The following is a 20,958-nucleotide window of genomic DNA, read 5'->3' on the forward strand; positions in this document are numbered from 1 at the left end:
CACGAAAATGATAAGGGGCTGGAGCACCTCTTCTATGAGGAAAGGCTGAGAGAGTTGGGGTTGTTAAGCTTGGAGAAGAGGAGGCTCTGGGGAGACCTTATTGCAGCCTTCCAGGACTTAAAGGGGACCTATGGGAAAGATGGGGAGGGACTCTTTATCAGGGAGTGTAGTAATAGGACAAGGGATAATGGCTTTAAGCTGAAAAAGGGGAGATTTAGACTAGATACAAGGAAGAAATTCTTTACTGTGAGGGTGGTGAGGCACTGGCACAGGTTGCCCAGAGAAGCTGTGGATGCCCCATCCCTGGAAGTGTCCAAGGCCAGGCTGGATGGGGCTTTGAGCAACCTGTTCTAGTGGGAGGTGTCCCTGCCCATGGCAGGGGGGGTTGGAACTAGATGATCTTTAAGGTCCCTTCCAATCCAAACCATTCTGTGATTCTATTATATTTCTGCTCTTAACAAAGACAATGCTAATTTCAAGAGGAATATCCAGTTAGTAACCTCTCCAGGGAATTTTATTTTTTTATAAATATTTAGTTACAGTTAGCAACACAGTGATTTTTTTTTTTAAATGGGGAAAATATGTTTGTGGTTTTCATATTTTTGATTACATGGTAGGGAACCTTTGTTCTGTTTTTTACATAAGTATTGGACTCTCCACAGTTTTGTAGAACTTGGAAAAACGTTGTTGGGCTAGACTTTCTCTCACATTAAGGATAGGATTGTGTCCGAAGGCTTGCTCTTCCTTTGTCTACATGTCTGGGTTTTTGTTTTGTGGAAGTCAATAAACAGACCTTTTCATTTTTTTTTAAATAACCTTTTTACATTAGTGTTTAAAACAACAATGATTCTCTACAGCTAGGAGCTACTACTTTTTTCTTGTATTAGAACTGTTTTAGGAGAGTTAATATTTCTGGAAGCATAGAGGTAAACAGTGCGGAACACTGCCTTTTATCTGTTATACACGTGGCATGTACTACACAACAGGCTTTATATTTGTGGAAATCAGTATTAACATAATTTAAGTTTTATTGTGCAGTTGATCTTTAAGCAAGGAGAGGACCAGAGGTCCTGTCAGGCAATGTTTATTTTAAGAAGGGAGATGTGCTTTTTAACATGTGTTATATCTCTTTCTATTGCCTAACTTCTCTTTTTCTTTTTATGTTTAGTTACTATAACTCAAGGTGGTACAATCCAGATCTCTAATCCACCCTCTGATGGTGTCCACGGACTACAGACATTAACAATGACAAATTCAGGAGCTCCTCAGGCAGGTGCTACCATTGTGCAATATGCAGGACAATCACCTGATGGCACCCAGCAGTTTTTTGTTCCCAGAGGCCAAGTTGTTGTTCAAGGTATATTTTGTTAGTCTACTGCATTTTAGTTTTTTAGTAGAAAACAATTTTTCTTAAAGGCTTTTTATTTTGTGTTGGTATTATTGCACTATTAAATAAAATATTTATACATAACAAGATGAAACTCTTAGGAGGAGGCTCAGTTTCTCTGCCCAGTAAAGCAGCTACTTTTGATTTAAAAAGTTATGAGGAGGAAATAGCAGTAGAAAATCACTTTCTGCTTTGAATTCTCTTGTCCAGACTTTGAGAGATCATTTAATCACAGTGAAGGTGCTGTTACAGATTGAAATGAGATGCTGAGGGTGCATCTCATTTAATATATGAAACTAATCTATTCTTTTCAGCAGTTAATCAATCTTAATAAAACACAAGTTCTGAAATTCTTTGGATATGCTTAGGGCAGAATGTCCTTATGATTCTTGTAGTTATTAGAAAGGAGACCCTTTACTGAAGCTATTTTTCCCACAGACAAATGTTTCGTAGGTCCTATAAAATCCACACATGTGAATTGAACTGTGAATAGCAAATTCTTGAACCTTACTATAATTTATGCAGGATTTTTTTTCCTTCCACTGTTCCCAGCCTTTTGGAAATGCTAAGGGAGATTGAGAGCCAAAGATATCTTGAATTCGTATTGATACCAGGGAAAGTAGGTTTGGGATTTGGGTTATACTGAGGAAAACCTTTGAAAATTGTGAATAGATTTCTGTATGGAGACACTAAACTAATGGAGGATATAGGGAATTTATATTCCGTATTTATTTTTCTGTGGGCAGAGAGAAGTAGGGAGGGTCAGCTGTATGAATGAAACGCTTTCTTAAGCCAAAACAGCTATCTGAAATAAACCATGAGAAGAGCTAGGAAGACTTTAAATATGTGTTCATGGAGTAGATGAGAGTAATCAGCTAAATGTAGGCACAGTTATCTGAGGTAGTTGGTGAAGTCCAGGTTGAGGTGGGTTTTTTTTTTCCCTAATAAGGACATTTAAAATAAGTTCTGTCTTAAGTGGCCGTTTCTCTCCCTTTGCTGTAAAGGAAGCCCAGGATGTAAATAAAGATAATAGCTTGTAGATATCTGAACTTGTTGAGACAATGCTAAATAATAACACTGAATTTTAATTCTTCAGCTGCCTCTGGTTAATTCTTTGCTGAAATACATTGCCTTCCCAAAACTTTTCAGAAACATTTCAAGGAAGCTCTTAAGACTATAATAGGAAAAACCTTTACCCAAAACATTATTTTTCATCATGCAGAGAGTACTGTTATAACTTCCCTAAATATTATTATTAATATGTTCTTAGCAAAGCCTTAAGACCCAAATTTGGCTGTCCACCAAACAAATTTCCCACTCTGGTAGTGCATGTTTTCTGAGCATGGATCTAATATGTTTTCTGTACACATGCATACCCATCCCTTAAATTAGAGGACTTCTCTGTCTCTCCAGGTTGACTGTAATATTTTGTATGTATTGCTTTGATTCTTCAGAGCTTCAATGTGGGACGGGGGGGGCAGAGAGAGTATCTCCTCAGTTGTTTCCTAAAACCTCCCCAGTCTGTGAAGAAGCACAGAATTTAGGGGCTGTGTCTGGCAACATTTCAGTCCTTGGGAATTTCATTTGACTGGCCTTCCTTTACAGACTCTGCATTACAGGGTTGTCCTCTGATGGGCTGTCTATTCAGCCTCAGTCTCAGTGATGGGCTCGACTACTCAATGGTATAGCCTGTAAGTGTCTTGCCTGTGATGAAAACTTTTAAAACAGACTCAGAGGCAGCTACTCAGTACCTGCTATATGCTATTTCTGGAAGCTTCTAGATACTTTTAACTAATTTGATTTGTTCTCTGTGCATGCTCAGAGAAGATGAATTCCTGCAATTCTCTGTTTCTTTGGCCCAAATGAAGTCCAGTGCTTTAGTGATGCTCATAGCTGTTGACATGGAAGAAAAGTGCTGCATAACGTACACAGGGGAACAAAGGGAATAGTAAATGAGCACGAACTCAGAGATGATGAGAAGATAAAAGGTTTCAACTTATATATGCTATTGACACTGGAAAATCTTAAAAAATCATGAGAGTATATAAAAAGATTATGAAAGCAGCTGGGGATGTTTACAGCAATACGGATCTCTTTATGATAAAAATTGCATATTGTCAACAAACCCGTTACTCATGATGGAGTGAGACAGTGGAATTAGTTGGATATAAAAGTCTCTAGTAAGTCCTTTCTACAGGTCATCTTGCTTATGCTAGAAACTAGGAATGCAGCTTATGAACATTTGTCGTTTACATACAGTTCATTGTTCACTGTTCACCTAATATTGTGATAGCACAGATTATAATAGGAAAGCAACATTCTGCGTAGTAATCTTTCCAGTTATGTATATTTTTAATAATGATTTTGGGTAGACAGCATATAAATTTTATTTGTAATAATCATGGAAGTAAAAGAAAGAAAAAAATATAACAAATATCAGTCCTAGGGCTGAAAAGATCTGTTTCCGAATATTTCAGATAGCATATGTGTTTGTTTTTTCTAAAGTATTTGTTTATGCATCTCATGTAATAATGGACGGCATCACAGAAACCCTGAGCTTGGTATTTTCTGATAACCTGTGATTGGGAAAAAAGGATTAGTATAAAAGTGCCAAAGGTGTTGATCCAACTGAGTGATACTTCAGTTGCTACAAGTTTACATTCATAGGCAAAATAAGAGGCAGTTCTGATGTCCTGACAGTTTCCTAATACAGGTTAAGGGGGATTTTGCTAGCTGAAGCAAAAAAAAAAAAAAAAGTGTTTGATTATTAGTGAAAATTAGTGTAGAAAAGTTCTATCAAAAATAATTCTGTTGCGATCTATGTGTGTTTTCATGATATGAACAGCGATATTTGAGATCTGTGGCTTGAATTTCTCGGGTGCTTCAGTTCTGATCTTCTGTTCGTATGATCCTGAAGTGGTCCTGTAATCACAGGGCGCTCCTTTTTTGCACCAATGCTTCCATTATTGCTGTCCTTGGCATAGTTTCACAGCTGACGAATTATCAGTCTGAATTTGTTTATTACAGACAAAGGCCTTAGAAGTTTGCTATGCCCTACATACAGACCAGTGTCTGGACTGCTGGTCTGAAACTAATTTCATTTAAATTGATGTAAATAAGGAGTACGTGTTTGAGCTGAGATATTTTTGTTTGGTTTTTATTTTTCAAAACTAAGTCAACCAGACCTCTTGGACTTATTCTGAAAAAGGAGGGAATGGGGGAGAGGTAGCCCCTACCCAGAGCTACTGTTCTGCCTGTAAGAGCATCTGAAATCACTAGCTTTAGGCTGACTTACTCTGAAGCTTTTAACTGAAACTAAATGAGTGGGTTGTGGGTTCCCCCCCAAAAGCAAGGAGCTTTAGCCTTTCACTTGACTATTTGTTATAGCTTATTAAGCTTTCCTGTCTTGCATGTCTGTCTGACAGAGTTCTCTGCCTTTTAGTTGAACTGCTCCAATCCAAACAACTGCACGTCTTTTTTTGAAATTTCCCTATTTTCTATCCACTCATTACTTTATCGTTTGGATTCATTCACAAATTCTAGAGTCATGTTTTAATTTCTGTCAGTGAGTGTTTTGAATTCTCAGGTCGTGCTTTACAGCCTGCTTTGTGGTGAGTGCTTTCTGTTGATTTGTGAATAATTCAGGGGAAAAAGAACAAAGCTAGTCTTATAGAAATATGGGAGAGGAAGAAAGAAAAAGGTTTACTGGAAAAGGAATTATTTGGGCTGCAGTTTCAGTGAGCTGTTCCAGTGACAGAGCATATTAATGACAGTGGTAAGCAAGTGAGGTCACTGTGATGTCAGTGCTATTGCTTGTAATCCTGCACATGCTTGCTAGTTTGGAACAGTTCACGCCGAGCTCTGGTAGAGGAACAGGAGAATCGGGTGTGCAGAAGCTGATCATGGCTGTAACAGGAGATGAAACAGGTAGAAATTGTCCTAGTCTCTTACATGGTATTTTTGGATGTCTGAGCAGTGCTTAGTTGGTATTTGTGACATTTTCTTTTGAACCTGTTGCTGTAACTTTCATATTTCAAAACTGGTACAAATAGCTTCTGGTTATACCTAGGCAGTGCAGGATTTCAGGGCAATTTTAACAGTTTCATTTGGGGGGAGAAAAAAAACCCCACTGTTAGTGCATGAGTTCTTGCAGAGATTGATTCAGATAACTAATCTTTAGTATTTGATGCAGGATTTTGCTGAAAAATCCACCACTCTTAAGTTCTTCTTTATTGTGGAGACAGTAATATGTTACTGTGTTTATAATTGTTTTTTATTTTGTAAAAATGACCCTGCCTTTTTGTTTAGCAATAAACACTTCAGATGTGATAGCTAAAACAGGCTTAAACCTAGCTGTAAAAGGAAGGTGTGCATTGTTTCAGTAGTGTGAATAAACCCTATGCTTTCATTATTAAAGAAAATACTAAATGCAAACAAATTTGAGAGCAATAATTTTAAGTATTGTAATGCCTGCTTGTTTTCTCCTCCACTGTAAAATGGTCTGTTCCGCAGCTAATTGAGTTCAAAAGGCTGACGTCATTAGATTTCCTGGAATCGTGTTGCAGTAGGGAACTGGAAAAGTTAAACTCCAAACAAGATACACACTGACGTCAGCTCCAAGTCATGCTGCGATTTAGTCAGTTCCTTTCTGCTTCGTCAGTTGCCTCCGGCAGATCCATAATGTTAACCAGTTCGCAGCTGGTACCTACGTGCTGCTGCTTGTTGATGGTTACATATTGTTTCATTAATCTAAAGATAAGTATCTTCTCCGGGTCGACATTTTGGTTTTTGTTTGAGGTTTTTATTTTTTTAATGCTCAAAGTGATAATGATTCATGCCTTGTTTAGCCAGTTCAGTGGTGAAGTTAAAACCCCTTTGATAATCTAGTCCCATCGTTATGACTCACAGAAGGGGCGAATAGATGTACTAATACATGGCATGCATCAGGATTTTTTTTGTCTTGGATAGTCACTGAAAGAACTTAAGTGCAGGGATGCTCTCTAGCGTTCATCAAGTTACTGCTAGATGACAGAAGGTACTTCTACTGATAGAAGGTGGCTGATGTTTTTGGTTTTCTTTTAATTTTTTTTTTTTTTATTTCTCAGGGCTTAATTTACAAGGTTAGTTGTACTCTTCTGAACGTGGTTTAGTTTTTTGCTTGGTCTTTTCATTTGTTTGTCTTCCTGTTAGTAATTTCCTTTTTGTAAGTCTCAGCTCAAAGCTTCAGGTTTTCAGTGACTTTTTACTCACTTGCAATTTTAAGGAAAGCGGGGGGGCAAGACCTGGGGTAATGCGTTAGGGAAATGCAACATCTCCAGGCTTATTGCTTTGTTTAACGGTCTCAGTCCTATGTCTGATATGTTAGGAATGACTTTAAACCTTCATGGAGTTTCATTAGAAATGGCCACAGAGGTTTGTCTGTCTGGATCAAGGTTGGGGGGGTTCTGTCTGAGATGATGAAATGGGAGGTACCCTTCCCTGTAATAAGTAGATACATTACTAGACTTAAACTATGATTTTGGTTTTTTTGAGGTTATTTTATCCCCCTTGCTTAAAGCCTGTTTCATCTTTCTCAATCTCTTTTTTTGGGAAGCAGTATTTTATTGTAACTTTCTGAGATATTATACAAAAAATATTGCAGACTTTGAAATAATTGATTTGCAGTAATGTATCATAAAGCAGATATTACTGCACAACTAAAAGATACTTTGTCAATGCTATTCTTTTTTCAACTGTTTGTGTGGTTTTTTTTTTAATTTAACTGCACCACCGAAATGATAATTTGTCTCTGTTACCATGCTTGTAGGTTTATAAGTGAGCCAGTTTTTAGACAGGGACGCTACTGGAACCAGCTCACATTATCCATGCAACATGTTGTTACTTACAGTGCTGATCCCAGCTGAGATAGGGATTCACTTTGGTTAAGCCGTGTTGCAGGCACGTTATCACACAGTCCTCTTAACAGCAGCAGTAAATCCTGTTAGCTGACATCTGAATATAAATCAAACGAAAACAATAAAGGGGTTGGTCTTGCCAGGCTGAAGTGACCTGGGTTATGGGTCTTTCCCCGTGGCTTGATCTACAAAATTGTTCCCTTGAATTTCTAATTCAGTGTAGCTAATGCAAACTAAGATAACATCTCTTATTTACTTGGTGATGAGAGAGAGAAAAAGGTAGTTCTTACCACCGGGTCTATAAAATGTATGTAATGTGGCCAACATAAAGGTGAGCCTGAAGAGTTTCCAAAATCCCATTTTTACAAACAGTGAGCTGAAGTATTGTCCCATTGACATAACTGGAACTGCGAAGAGATGTGGAGAACTTAAAGAAAGGGTTAGGTAATTATGCTCTTGTACATTACAGGAAGACCAAGCCCTGTGTTCATGGCAGCTGCCTATTAGTGCTCACAGGGCTGTCCTCTCTCCCTCCCCCATCCCCAGGGGATTATCCCTAACTCAGGTCAGTTCACTGGTCCAGTCCTTCTTGTAATTCCACAAACACTTTTACTGGCAGGATGGAGAAGGGGGGAGGTGCAAAGTGTTTAAGCTGATAATGATTTCAGGACATGGCTGTGGAATTGTAGTCTAAACACAGCTTGATCCTATTTTTTGTATTTAATTAGTGAAGCACCTGCATTAACTCAACAATAATAGTGAATTTTCTATTAAGTTCAGGTTTTTTTTTTTCCCCTTGTGGTTGACGGATCTCTCTCTACTGCTCTACCCGTCAGCCTCCCTGAAGTGTTTCTGTCCACATTTTATTTTTCCAAGTTAAGTTTTTCCATTATTTGAATATTGCTTTAAGGAATTAAAGTATAAATTAAGCATAACGTAACAGCCCCTGAAATTTCGTCTTTTATATTCAATAGCTTTAATGACAAAATTTGAAGTTTTGTTCCGTGGTAATATAAAATACGTATGGAAAGGAATAGGTAAATGTTTGCTTATAATTTGAGGAGGGTTACTTTTTTTTGTCCAGGTGTGGATTTTGGGTTTTGTTGGTTTGTGGGTTTTTGTTCTGGTTTTTGTTTTTGTTTTGTTTTCTCTGCCAGACAAGACACTGGTACATAGGACTTTCCCAGTGTTTTAAAGTTGGGGTACATCATGTAGGAACAAAGTACCTCAGAAATGGGGTGACACTATCAGAAAGATTTTTGTTCCAAATAACATGTCAGATTTCAGATCTGTGTTTAGCTTGGGGGGAGCTAAAAACTGGTAGGCTCAGGAGCTGAATCTGAACTTCTGCACTCCAATTTACTGTGTAGTTACACCCCTTCCTGTGCAACCGCCACCACCTCCTCTTGCCTGCTAATGCTGCAGCATCCTATTTGTGGTCCTCTTGCTCAAGGAGCAAACTCCTGTTCACCATGAGCACTTATCTGTTCCTTTTTATTTTGGCAACAGCAGCTCTCACTGGTTTTCCAAAGGTTGCCAAACTGCTGCTGTAAAGGGAGGAGAGACAGTAAGGCTGTCACTGTTGCCATCACACAGAAGGAGGAGAAAGGTGACTTCTGAAGCACATTGACTCCTGAAGCCTCTGTTAGAGGGCAGGGATAGCATATAAACCTCAGTGGCTGCAACAGCAGGCCCATCTTTTTGTGGGGTTGTGCAAACAGGAAATAAGTGTGGACGTTCTGAGTGTGTTTCTCAAACAGCTTTCTCTATGTTGTCTGAAAAGAGCCACGTGGAAGCTTTCACAGGCTTCAGTCTGGCTGGCTAGTGGGGCCACATGCTAGAGCAATTCAGATAACTTATTTACAGTGTGGAAATAAACTCTAGTTAAGATAACAAATATAGCTGTGACATTACAGGCCTGTGAAATGTTTTATGTATCAGGGATCCTGGATAACTCATCAACAGAATTCTGTTATTTCTAGAGAGACTTCTGCATAGTTCATTTTTGCCATAAAGTTTAAAACATGATTCTTTTATTCAGCTGCCACTGGAGACATGCCAGCTTACCAGATTCGAACTCCCACTACTACCTTACCTCAGGGAGTGGTAATGGCAGCCTCGCCAGGGACTTTGCATAGCTCTCAGCAGCTGGCAGAAGAGGCAACACGCAAGAGAGAGCTGAGACTTCTGAAAAATAGGTAAGACGATGTAACAATTAATGGCCAGTGTTGCAACCCCCTCCTCTCCCAAACGTTCTAATGAAGTTTTCTTCTTAAGGTCATGAGCACTGCCTGTGGTTGATGAAGGGAAGGCAAGAAATTCTTTGTCAGTCATCCCACGACCTTATGGCACTGAGTATTGGCTGTTAACTCTGTAAAGTTAGAGTTGACCTTATCGCCACAGATTTTTAGTTCTAAAATATTATGGTTATTCAGAAATCCATATTAGTGTTGTCCCTTGCTGATAATTTTTTGTGATGATCTGTAGGTATACTTATTGTTGAATATTTCCCCCACCCCCTACTGACAGTAAAACGACCAGTATGGGTTTATTCATTTTGGAACATTTCAGCAAAGAATTAGTTAGGAAAATATCTGAGGATCTCATTAGCAGCTGTGTATTAATGATGCTGTGAAGAGGGCTTATTCTAAGACGGAATGATAATTATAGACTTTCCTAAATACTTGGCTACTGGGGTAAGTTATTGTGCAGTGCCCCTGTCATTTTGTGAGGCATATTGTGTGAGGTGGCGGTATACTTTTTAATTAGTTGGCATGGACTTGACTGTTCGCTGTAAATGCAAGTCCTTCTCTGTGCAGTCTTTTTGCTCTTCTTAGGGGACTCCTTTTTTTAAATGCGTAGCCGCTGCTATCAATGGCAGTTAGATTAATGGAAGAAATAGTCTGCTATGCAGATCTCTAATACATTGAATAGCCTCTTGCCTTATGATTGAATTCATGGTATTACTTTGCTCTCATGCCTGTCCTTTATTTTACATTACTCATGAGGATTGCTGCATTGTTATGCCTCCTTTTGTTTCTCCTCTCTTCAGCTTTAAAACTAGTGCCTATGCTATCTCTCATATAACTTGCTGGAAAGTTACACTCCCACAATTTGATAATTTATCATGTTCCAAGATATTAAAGGAGTGGACTCCCAGTACTTCTAAAATCTCTTCTGGAGTCAAATGCTTCTTCAGTCACATGCTTCTGAAAATACTACCCAAAGTGTTTAGCTTTAATGTAACAGAATTCAGAGCAGAGCTATGAGAATCTCTCCAGACTGCCATTTGCCAGCAACAGCAACAACAAAAAACCCCAGACGCACGTGGCTGAAACGTGCCTGGGTGAACAGTTCTAAAATGCTAATAAATTATATTTGTTTGGACTGAAATTTTACTGTAGATTGTTACATTAAGGTAAAAAAATTACAGCAGGTTGTAAGCTTTGCATCTAGCTTTTTATCTGTAGAGAGTAGTGTTATGGTTGTATTTACTGAAAGTAAATTCTTTGAGTTTGGTTTTAAGATTTTGATTGCAGAAGATAATACTCCTGATAAACACACAAAGTGGAATGTGACTGGAAGAAGAAATGCTGCTTTCAGTCTTAATGTTTAGTGCAACTCAAGTCAATGCGTTATCATTTACTCACTGTTTTTCTTAGTTCCTCTGTGTATTAATTCCGTCTTTGTATTTGTTGGCGCTGAATTTGCTTCAAGTTATAGTTGTTTTGTATTTTAACCATGTTATTGCTGTTATCTGCTGTTCTGTTTGTGCAATCCAGTGGGTGGTGGTGGTGGCGGTTGTTGTTGTTATTGTGGAACCACAGGGATTGCAGGTAATTTCATTTATCGAGTCTTTGCCATGTTGTGGCTGTTCCTGTAGTCATTTGCCTTGTATTGGTTCCAGGGAAGCTGCCAGAGAATGTCGCAGAAAGAAGAAAGAATATGTCAAATGTCTTGAAAATCGTGTGGCTGTGCTTGAAAACCAAAACAAGACTCTCATTGAGGAACTCAAGGCCCTCAAAGATCTTTATTGTCATAAAGCAGAATAACTGTCTTTCATTTGGACCTCGTTTATTATGAACTTTAATCAAGGCATGAGAGGAAGCAATTCTACAGATTGCCATATGAACTTGAGAAAGAGACACTTGAGGCCCTTGTGGAACCCAGTTTTGCTTAGTGTTTTGAGACTGATTTGGGAGATATTCCAAAATTTGGAATTCTGTCATAGTCTCCATACTCTGCTGAGCTTTCTAATGGCATGCAAATGGCTTTTTTGTTCGCACTTTTTACTTCTGCTTTTTGCAGGGAAGCTGCTAAAGAATGTCGACGTCGGAAGAAAGAATACATAAAATGTCTGGAGAGTCGTGTTGCAGTGCTAGAAGTTCAGAACAAGAAACTTATAGAGGAGCTTGAAACCCTAAAAGACATTTGCTCTTCCAAAACAGATTAGTAAAAATATTTATTATACTGTGAACTGACTAAAATATGTCCAGTTGCTTTATAAGGCAATACATAGCCAACATGAATTACGGCTTTCTCTTTGTGTCATTTATATTATATTCCAACTCCTAACATTCCTGAAGTGCTTTCCTGCTTTTTCTCAATTTATAGCTCTAATTCCAGGTTTTTCATGCTCCTCTTTTCCATCTCCCAAGGAGCCAAGTGTTTAAAAAAGTAACAAAGTAAAAAAGTGCATAATTTCTAAGAGCTGTTTATTTGCCATATATTTACATACTACTTTTTACATGTTACTGAGTGTCCTGCACATATAAAATATTTTACAGTTGTTTTAGATGAATCATAAAGATAACGCATCCAGTAATACAAGAAATCAAACAACCCAAGGTATCTCAGGAAAGAGTTTATAAAAGAATGTTATGATTACATATATGTACTAGCATACTAGTCTACAGATGATTTTATGGCATATTTTTATATTAGTTGCTTTGTGGAAAAAAGTATTGTATTGCTGTCACTGAGTGCCATGGTTAAAGATAGTTTTTAATAGAACCATGTTGTTTAACTTGTGTAGTGTCTGATTTCCTTTAAACATCTGGTTATTTGAGATGCTTTAAAACCCGTGAGTATCTGGAAGAGGACAAAGGAAAAAAGCATACCTAAACTCATGACAGGATGCTAAGTGTATTGTAAATACGTGAAAGAAGCTGTCCGTTATATGGCTGCTATTTACATAAATTTTCCATAGTCCATAAAATATTTGATTTATTAGAGGTCTATATATCAAAATTCAGCTTTGTACTCTGAATACTTCATGTTCTAGATTCTGGACAGGATTGCAGACGGGTGCCTATAGCAAAGGATGATGGTGTAGTTCTTTTCACACTTTCTGCAAAGTACTGAGAAGGAAGTAAAGGTAACTTACTGACTATTGGAAAGCTTCCTTCTTTAACTATCTGCTGATTCACAGGGTTCTGAAATAGCCTATAGGTGTGAGCTGAAGATTTTTAAAATAAACCTATGCTTAAACCAGATTCCAGTTCTGGTAAATGCAGTATGTGCCAACTTTCCGTTGTGCTTTGGAAGAAAACAGTGCTTATGCAAAACTGCTTCTGGGAATTTCTTTAATTCAGGAATGATTAATTGTTTGTTGGCCAGTACAGTCTATGAGCAGAGTATTCAGGAGCTTTGCTGGAACTAGCAGCACTGTTGCTTTACTGATGTGACAGGAAGAAAGGCTTAGTTCCTACTTAATAGGCTTTACTGGGGAGGAGTGTGTGTGTGTGTGTGGAGGGGGGAGGGATGGAATCATACAGTTACTCAACTCACTGAGACTTGGTCACTTAATTGAAACTAAATACACATTTAACAGAGTCTTCACTCTGTTGGGGCCATGTGTGTGCATGTGTATTTTTTTTTTCTTAGTCTGATTTTCTTTCAGCTTTCCCAAATTACTTGAAATACACTGGATAACTTTCTTGAATCACCTGAAAATTCCGCTAGGTACCAAAGTGAGACCATTTGTAAGAAGAGGTATTATGTCTTATTCCCACAGCCACATCAGACATTAGTTGGTTTTAGAAAGGAAGTGCGCTGCCTTTTGGGCCCACAGGCTCTGCTGCAGGTCTGGAACAAAAGTAAACTAAACTTTGAAATCTCTGTTTCACTGTGAAAGTACATCTTAAGCACTAAAGTCAGCAGAAGTCAAAGGTTCTCTGCTGAAGTTGGACAGGATGAATACAGTCTGCAGGTCTGTGTTGCAGCCTCTAGACTGCAACAAAGTGTCCAGCAAATTATTCGTTGTGGCTCTGTCACTAGAATCTGTTTTCTGTTACAGGTAGGTGTTGCTCCTGACTCTCAAGGGATTTGGGACCTTAAGTGGAAAGAAACTTGGGTGCATGGTGGATGTCTCTTCAGTAAAAACTTCTCTTATCTTTATCTTCCCAGTAGTATCTGGTACTAACTGTAGTTAGAAATTTCATAGAAGGAGTCCTCATCTCTTCCACATCTATGTAGCCTACGCTCATTTCTTTGCTAATACTTTAAAAACATACGATCAATGTGTATTTTTTATTTAAATAATTACTTGTGTGGGTGGGGGTGCTTTGTTAATAATGAGAGCTAAACCCAAATGTTCTTGGTGTGTGTTTGGTTATTCTGGAAAACTCCGTTTAATCTGTTTATCTGCACCAGAGAAAACTATCCTGCTTCAGAAAAGTCAGCTGCACAATCTGTGGCTCATTTAGACTAAGACTAGGAAAAAAAGAAAAGGTTGACGTACTATTCTATCATTCTCAGTAGTTCAGCTTGGTATAGCATTAATTTTGACAGAATTAGCAACACGCATTTCCATATCTTAAAATGAGAATGAGTGAGTTTGGTGAATAAGAACATTTAAGATGTACAGTCTGTCATTTAGAACTAAGGTGCATCTTGTGGTAAGGAAATAACTTATTTGAAACTAAGCAAAGGCAGGTCTGCAGAAATGCCAAGAATCTGTTGTCAAATTGCTACTGCAAGAATTACTACTTAAAACAATAAATCCAGTTCTGAACTGATTTGAGAGATGTACATTGAAAACTTTGTGGGGTACTTCCCTGAGATTAAATGAGGATTTGAAGGAAGAGTCAGCGTACCACTGGGCTTTGTCAGAGAAATAATACCAAAATACTTACGTGAGATGGGACTGGTGGAGCCTGGGTCTCTGCTCAAGAAGTATATCAGAGGATTAAAGCAATAGATAGAATGTGTGCTAGGATATACAAATTAGTTTAGATTATAAAGGAAAATAAATCTTAGTCTTCCTTCAGTTTATTTTTTCCTCTTTAAAGTGTCAATATAGCCCTCTCAAGTTTTAGACCAGTTGTGGGACTCATTTTATTCTACGTCCATGTCATGTTTCTGAATGTATTCCAACACTGGAATCCGGAGTTGATGCACATGTGGTATGAATGAGAAGGGAATTTTTCTTTTGACTTGCTGTTTGTCAAGCTTGTATTTGTGCATGTAAGTCCTGCGCTTGCTAGTGGTTTGCTTCAAGGGCAGAAAAAGTGAAAATGGCTGGAACTAGTTGTTGTCGCTTCTTTTGACCGGGGTCTGAATTTGTAAGTGCCAAAGTTCTTGGGAGGTGACACTAACACATTTTAGGAGCTCTGCTGCTTAACTGTCTCGGTGAAACTGCCTGTGCTTGTGTTATGGCACCCACATTCTGGATACCAGGCCAAGAAAAGGTCCATTTATAATCTTGGGGTTTTTACTGAAATCAGTTACTTGTTGTTTTCCTGAGGATGCATTTTGATGGGAGAGCAGAAACTGCTTTCTGCATTTTGTCTGTTTCCTCGCCTTGTGACCACTTTCTGTTCATCCAAAGGCTAAACAATCTGCAGAGAATTTCCAAGTGGATCAGCGCATTTCTTTCAGTGACAATGGCTGGAAAAACTGCCTCTTTGAGTTTCTTCATGTCTCATTCTTTGTGTAAATGACAGATCCATCCCTTTCCCCATAAATATTGTAATCTAAAATTGTACAGTGCAAGCATGCAAACTAACTGTTGATTTTTGTGAAAGGACTGTGACGTGGCTGTCAATCACCCACCTAAGGAAAGATGGTATCAGTGGCTGTTGTGGTTCATGTGAGTACTGGGATTTGCCCTCTGTCCCCATTTTAGTACTTTAGTTCTCAGTTGAACCAGGCTTTGGGTTCAGTACTCTTTCCAGAGAACCTGTTGACCACAAGATCAAAAAACCACATTCTGTTTTGTAGCATGTGTGTGTTGTTAGTTTTAGTGCCTTTTCTCACAATTTGATGCTGTTTCTACTCTCGAGGTTGCTAAGAATGTACAAATAGCAACTGAAGAGGTGTTCGGTCTTAATTATCTTACTCAAAGGCTGTGTCACTGTCTCATTTGACAAGGCTGGGAAGCACCTACTTTTCTAATAGAAACATAGCTCAGAGCTTTGGATACCAATATAATTTCCACAGGAATCTGATTCCAATTCAGATTTGTGAAGCAGAGCACTTGATGTGGTGCAGGTGAAAGGCCTTTTGAACACAGTATTATTCTTAGTACAGAAACATTAAATGAATCTGTGTTTATTACAAGAGAATTTGAGCAGTGCCCAAGCTTTGATTTATCAGAGCCAGGAATTTTTTTTTTTCAGTACCAGGGAAAAAAAAAGGCTGAAATAATTGTGATTTCCTATCTGTAAGAAAACTGCATCCCTGTGGCATGAAATTCTTGTCCCTTGCTGAAACCACACAACTGTTTGCAGATTTCTTTGAGATAGATAGCTAGAGGATCTGCCTTTACTTTATGGGAAGGTATACACAAGTGTGCATGGATGGTTGGTTTTTGGTTTTTTTTCAAATAGAATTTCATGTAGCTAAGCGAAATGGTCTCTTGAAAAATGTCTTCAACCTCCTAGAGTTGTGGGCGATGAGGAATGTAGTTGTCAGCTTCCTCTTAAGGTACAGCTTTGAGTCAGAGCTGTTTTCTCCCCCATCTAAATGGAGTGGGGAGCAGAGTTTTATATAGAGAAATCTTGTGGCTGTCCAGGAAGAGCTCTCTCTTGACTGTCTAAAACAGCCTCAGCTGTTGTGACCTGGGAAAAAAGGAATTAAAATAAGTATATTGTGTGTGAGTAGGTGTGGGTTTGGTTTCTTTGGTTTGGGTTTTTTTTATTTGGGGGGTGGGTTGATTGTTAGTCCCTATGGATTTTTCTGTTCGCAAGAATAACTAGATTTTTTTTCTGCCTGCACTGATACAGCCCGAAGGAGTGCAAGCTCTATTGTCTTCCTCTTGATTCTCCAGGGTTTTCCTTCCATTCTTATCAAGTGTAATTGCTGATTCTGCTGTTATCCTATAGACATCAGTGTAATAGCTAAATCCAGTGTGATCTTGTACTGAATGAAGTATCACTTTAAAGAAAACAGAGGTCTGCTCAGCTTGTGGTTCAGCTTGACTCATTTTGCCCACAGTTTTTTTCTGGTTTATCCACTTGGTGTTTTGTGCGTGGGTGTGTACATGACAAGAATGTATTGAATGCTGAGCTGTAAAGCAACTGGTAGAAGTAGCTGCATTTTGCTTGCCAGCATTCCCATATAAAATATTGTCTTATGGGGAGTGGGTTTAATTTGGTGGTAGTGTTTATTTACTGGGTGTTTTTTGTTTGTTTTGTTGGTTGGCTTTATTTGTTACAGCACTATGAGGCTCTTCTGGATGAGGGACAACAATGATTTCATTGTTACAGCAAAAGCTGTGTTCTTGTATTTGCTTAATTTAAAAACTGAAGAAAATGAGTTAATTTCTAGGGCAATTTGATAGTATCTCATGCAGACTGGCAATGGCAGGTAGCAAAAATGAGTTTATTCTTCTTTTGTCTCTAGTCAATCTTTTTTCTAGGTCATTTTCTCAGGTTTCTGTTTTTTTCCCGACTTCTGAGATAAGCTTCCTTCTTGCAACTTGCTTGTTAGACATAGTTATGAAGTAGAAGCTGTGCATATGCACAAAGTCTTAAAGAGAGAGGGTGATGTGAGAGTTGAATGGTGTGTAGACTAGGGAAAAAAATAACTTGATTGTATTATATATGACTTGAATGGAAAAAACAGTAAAGGAAGTGTCTTTGTTATGGTAACTGCTGAGGTTTTTCCTTTCCTTTAACAGCTATATCAGTGGAATCGGGTGTGATTAATACATCTTGTGAATGGAATTATAACTAAAAATGTCACAATTCAGAAATCTGGTTACCTAGCCAAGTCATTGTTTTGTGGCTTAAAAAATATAATATCTAAATGGCCTTGAATGAGGCTTTTAATGGCCTCATTTTCATATTATTTTTTTTTTTCAGATGTGGTTGTGCTCATACCAGGTAAAAGCTGGAGTAAAGTTGTTTAACAAGACTGGTCTGGTCCACAGCGTCTGCATCTTCTAAAGTCGTTCTCTTAAAGACTTTTTTATTTTAATTTCAGCAAGGTATTTATCAGACTTCTTACTTTCATTAATACTTAGAGAAGTGAGAGAACTGCAAACACGTTCTTAGTTTAACGCATACTGAGGTGTTTTGCTTCATGAAATCAGTTTCAAAGAACTAGATTACCAAAGACCCTGATTGTATGAACTAAAAGCTTTCAGAACATTGTCAGCTGCCATACAAACAAGAAAATGCTTAAATCCTTACACCTCTGCCTCTTTACCAATGAAGCTGTCAGTTACTACAAAGGTCCAGACATGGGCCTGGAACTGCAGCCATCTTGACAGAAGTGGGCAACCAAAATCTGTTGAGATCTTCAGAGTAGATGTTCTTCTGGTTCTGTCATTTGAGGCCTGGCTTAACTAGCTTTCCTGAAGCGTGTCTACTAGAAGTGGGCCTAAAATGAAATACAGCCAGAGAGAAACGGGGGAAAAAAAATCAGAACAGAGTGAACAAAGTGTTTGAAAACTGTAGGGTTACAGAGTAACACAAACAAGCAGGTATTGTCTTTTTTCCGCCCCCCCTCTCTATGTTTTGTGTAAGAATCCTGTTGGTCCAAGCAGGGATCAGAGCTCTGCTGTATTGAGCACAGGATGAAAAGCATTAACATTTCAAAACTGCTTCCAGTTTCTGTTGTTGTATCTTGTGTAAATTGTCATCTATAGCTGTCTCCCTCATGCCATCAGATCTGTTCTATACATTCTGTGTCTTTTCTCACAGATGATTTTCATTTTTTTGAAATACTAATCTTGTTTCCTGTGAAATGACAGGCTGTGTCTGATTTCCTCTAGTATGTTTTGAACCTGATGGTCAATTTCTATTAAATTGATAACTGTATGAAAGATCTCTCAAAAGTTCATGAAAATAGGTGGTTACTGAAGAAGGCATGGAGTTACTAAAGGAAAAACTACAACGTAAGCTTTGTTAGATATAAGAAAACTTACTTGGAATTTTCACCTGTTGGAATCCAGAGAATTAATTCACTGATTGCAGATGAACTATAGAAAATGAGGTTTCATTAGTTTTATTGCTGACAACTGTTTGTATTTTGGGCGGGGGGGGAGTGTGTGTTCAAATGTCTATGGAATACACCACATTTATTTCCAAGGAAAATGTGTATATAGACAAAGTGTATTTTATTAAAAAGCTTAAATGCCTTGCAGACCTAAGCTGGTGGGTCTGATGTTGTTCTCTGCCTCTTCACTAAGCCAACAGTAGTTGACTAAAGGGCAATGGAATGTACCCTGATAAAACACTTGCTGGATGCTGTCCCAGATTTAAACAGTTACTGACAATTTTGCAGACTTTAGCTGATGAGTTAAAAATAGACTGGTTTTGAAATACACTGTCTACAAGAAAAAGCACCCACTGCCTTTACTGTTACATTGTAGTAGCTTTGAGTAAAGAATATGGTAGTTCAATCTGCTAAAGATGAAATGCTAGTAATTTCTGACCTTTTAGGTTAAGTTCAAAACAGACATGAGTGGTTTTTTCCAGCTGTTTTAGAGTGACACCTTGTGGAGTATAAATGTCTACACTTTATTTCCAAACTGATGAAGCAGCCAAAGGATGCTACAGAAGTAGAGAATTTCTTGTATCCTGGGAGAGAGGAGATGAGCTGTGGGGTGTTCTGTGGCTATTGAGAACACAAGTTCATTTTTCCTGCTGTTCCTGTGTTAATATGTAGTTAGTAAAAACCTTATCATTAGTAATCATAATATAAATATTGTGATTTATAATTTGATAGCTTTCTAACAGGAAAAAATATTGAAAATATTGACAAATTTTCAATTTATAGAGTCTTCCTGACTGATAGTCCCATTTAATGAAAGTCCAAATGTCAATTATTTAATCTTGTTTTATATATATTCTAATAATCATAGAATGTTATCTAAATACTTTAAAAATATATTACAAATACTGCTGTTGAAGCGCAGTAGTTACAAGTTCTAGGTCACCTAAGTTTTTAATTATATTTTATTTTTGTATATTTTGAACATAATGGTGTGAAGAGAAAAGGAAATAATGCAATTTTAATCCAGGCATAGGGAGAGATCATTTTGGAAATAGAAAGGAGAGGGAGTGGGAATAAGAAAACAGGAAAAGATAAAGGCACAGTGATGAAGAAAATGCATTCTTCAGGCTAGATAGACTCCAGTTTTCTAATAAATTGCTCACTTTTGCATTGCAACCATGACCGTACAGTATTCCATCCCATAGTCACATGTGCAAGTGGCTGTCTGTATGATAGGCTATAGAGAACTGGGTTGTGTAGTGTTTTTTCCGTGGCTCCTATGAAGCCCAAACCGAGCTCCTAAAAAGAATTTTTTTTCCTCATTCAAGAGAATTTTCCAAATACATGAAATGTGATCTCAAGATCTAGAACAAGAAATTATTATCCATACAGTAAGTAAATGGGCCTGTTCTATGAAAAAAGATGATCATGGAATTGTTAAGGTTGGAAAAGACCCTTAAGGTCCAACCGCTAAGCTATCGCTGCCAAGTCCACCACTAAACCATATCCTCAAGCACCACATCTACCCTTCTTCTAAGTACCTCCAGGGATGGAGACTCCACCACCTCCCTGGGCAGCCTGTTCCAATGCCTGACAACCCTTTCGGTGAAGAAGTTTTTCCTAATATCCAACCTAAACTTCCCCTGGTGCAGCTTGAGGCCATTTCCTCTCATCCTATCGCTTGTTACTAGGGAGAAGAGACAGACCCCCGCCTCACTACAACCTCCTTTCAGGTAGTTGTAGAGAGCGATAAGGTCTCCCCTCAGCCTCCTCTTCTCCAGACTGAACAACCCCAGCTCCCTCAACCTTGCCTCATAAGACTTGTTCTCTAGATCCTTCACTAACTTCGCTGCCCTTCTCTGGATATGCTCCAGCACCTCGATGTCCTTGTAGTGAGGGACCCAATACTTAACACAATATTCAAGGTGCAGCCTCACCAGTGCTGAGTACAGGGGCACGATCACCTCCCTGCTCCTGCTGGCCACGCTATTCCTGATACAAGCCAGGATGCTGTTGGCCTTCTTGGCCGCCTGGGCACACGCTGGCTCATGTTCAGCCGGCTGTCAACCAACACCCCCAGGTCCTTTTCCTCCACGCAGCTCTCCAGCCACTCCTCCCCAGGCCTGTAGCATTGCATGGGGTTGTTGTGACCCCAGTGCAGGATCTGGCACTTAGCCTTGTTGAATCTCATACCACTGGCTCCGGCCCAACAATCCAGCCTGTCCAGGTCCC

General features: G+C 38.6%; 1 protein-coding gene across 13 annotated transcripts in view; it reads left to right on the top strand.

Moving 5' to 3' along the window:
* Nucleotides 1-12,307, top strand: part of CREM (cAMP responsive element modulator) — a 43,619-nt gene extending 31,312 nt beyond the window's left edge. For 6 of the 13 annotated variants that reach the window (XM_064444967.1, XM_064444972.1, XM_064444964.1 and 3 more), the window contains 3 exons: nt 1,169-1,357; nt 9,323-9,479; nt 11,189-11,695. In XM_064444967.1, coding sequence (XP_064301037.1) covers nt 1,169-1,357; nt 9,323-9,479; nt 11,189-11,333 — 491 coding nt within the window. In that variant the 3' untranslated portion in view covers nt 11,334-11,695. Of the gene's footprint in view, nt 1-1,168; nt 1,358-3,753; nt 5,315-9,322; nt 9,480-11,188 lie in introns of those variants that run through there. The other 7 variants (XM_064444965.1, XM_064444969.1, XM_064444970.1 and 4 more) reach the window with 5 other exon arrangements.
* Nucleotides 12,308-20,958: the final 8,651 nt, after the last annotated feature.

The sequence above is a fragment of the Phalacrocorax carbo genome, chromosome 2 (genome assembly GCF_963921805.1).
Source record: "Phalacrocorax carbo chromosome 2, bPhaCar2.1, whole genome shotgun sequence".
NCBI lineage: Eukaryota > Metazoa > Chordata > Aves > Suliformes > Phalacrocoracidae > Phalacrocorax > Phalacrocorax carbo.